At 54.1% G+C, this 1417-nt stretch overlaps 1 protein-coding gene across 1 annotated transcript; it reads right to left on the bottom strand.

Moving 5' to 3' along the window:
* Positions 1-36: 36 nt before the first annotated feature.
* Positions 37-1348, bottom strand: LOC106002677 (protein TMEPAI-like; the record flags this gene model as incomplete). Its single annotated transcript, XM_013037521.1, has 1 exon — positions 37-1348. A coding segment is annotated over one exon (570 nt), but the record flags the coding sequence as incomplete, so codon positions are not given.
* Positions 1349-1417: the final 69 nt, after the last annotated feature.

Below are 1417 nucleotides of genomic sequence, written 5' to 3'. Positions count from 1 at the left end.
GCCCTTCTGCCAGGGCCTCTCCAGACTGAGGGGAGGGGGAGGGGGGAGGGGGCGGGGGAGAGATGAGGGGACCAGGGCAAAGGGACCAGGAGACCAGGGGACACCCCTGCCTGGCAGACGTCTCGACAGACACAATAGAACTTTCCATCCAACAAGCACTGACATAGTTATATTAAAAAATAGTGCAAAATCTTGACATTTATATAAATAACTCTAGACCCCTGCTTTGTATATTTTTTTTTCTTTACAAGGTAATACACACTTTGAGTTGGCACTCAAAAATTGCCTTTTTCTTTCCTCTTCGAGTTCGGAAAACAACTCCTTTCAATAAGCCTCTTCTAATACAAAAATACTCCTGTCCCCCATACAGTTTCTCTTAGTTTATATAGATTTATATTTATATATATATATAATATTGCAGATCTTTAAACAAAGGTTTTGTGCAAATATGTCTTTAAAGTTAAGTGAAACCATCATTAACGAAAGAAAATTAAGCATTCGTGCACACAGCTCAACTAAAAAAAAGAGACTACTATAGAATGGTTTTTTTTCCTTTTTTGCTTTCACGATGTGGCTTGAAGCATGTTTTTTTGTGGGGTTTTTTTTTTTTTTTTTTTTTGCTTTTTTGCAAGCTTTCGGAGCTGTGCATTTAGACCAGACAGAACATGTAAATATTTATACGAGGAGTCGGGGCGCCCCTCTTCTCTCCAGTGCGGAGCGTTTGCCTTGTTTTGTTTTGTTTCTGTCATTTGTTTCTTCCTACAGCCGCGCGCAGCTCCTAGAGGGGCTGAGCTTTCTGCTTGTCCTCCTTGCTTTCCAGGGGGGTGAGGTGGGGTGCGTGGAGCCCCTCCAGCAGGGAGGGTGGCCCGGGGCTCTGCTGGTGCTGGAAGGGGCGTGGGTAGTGGGCGATGACCTCGTTGTAGGCGGGGGGCGGCCCCTCCATGCGCCCGCCGCCGCTGTAGCTTGCAGCGCTGATGCCCGAGTGGCTGCTGGGGGCGCAGGGCCCGCCTGGCACCGTCCCGGCCGGCAGGTCGCTGTCGAAGATGGTTCTGTTGGGGGGAGCGCGCACCGACTCGCGGTTCAGCTCCAGCTGCTGCTCGGGGTCCCTGAGCTGCAGGGTGCAGGGGCCCTGGTAGGGCGGGGGCTCCTCCCCGTCCGACAGGGAGATGGTGGGTGGCAGGTCGATCTCGTGCTGCACGTACGGGTAGGTGGGCTGGAAGCGGTGGAGTCGCTCCCTCCGGGCGAAGCTGGGCACCGCCAGGCGGTCCACGGGCCGGGGCGCAGCGTAGACCTGGGGCTGGAGAGGGAGAGGGGTGAGGAGGGCGTGGGCAGGGGCAGGAGCGTAGTGAGGGGTGGGGTATGGAGCGTGGGGTATGGGGTATGGAGCGTAGTGGGGTGTGGAGGGCGTGGGGTGGGG

This window comes from Dipodomys ordii, unplaced genomic scaffold, assembly GCF_000151885.1.
Source record: "Dipodomys ordii isolate 6190 unplaced genomic scaffold, Dord_2.0 Scaffold16401, whole genome shotgun sequence".
Taxonomy (NCBI): domain Eukaryota; kingdom Metazoa; phylum Chordata; class Mammalia; order Rodentia; family Heteromyidae; genus Dipodomys; species Dipodomys ordii.
This window is presented reverse-complemented; position numbering and strand designations above follow the sequence as displayed.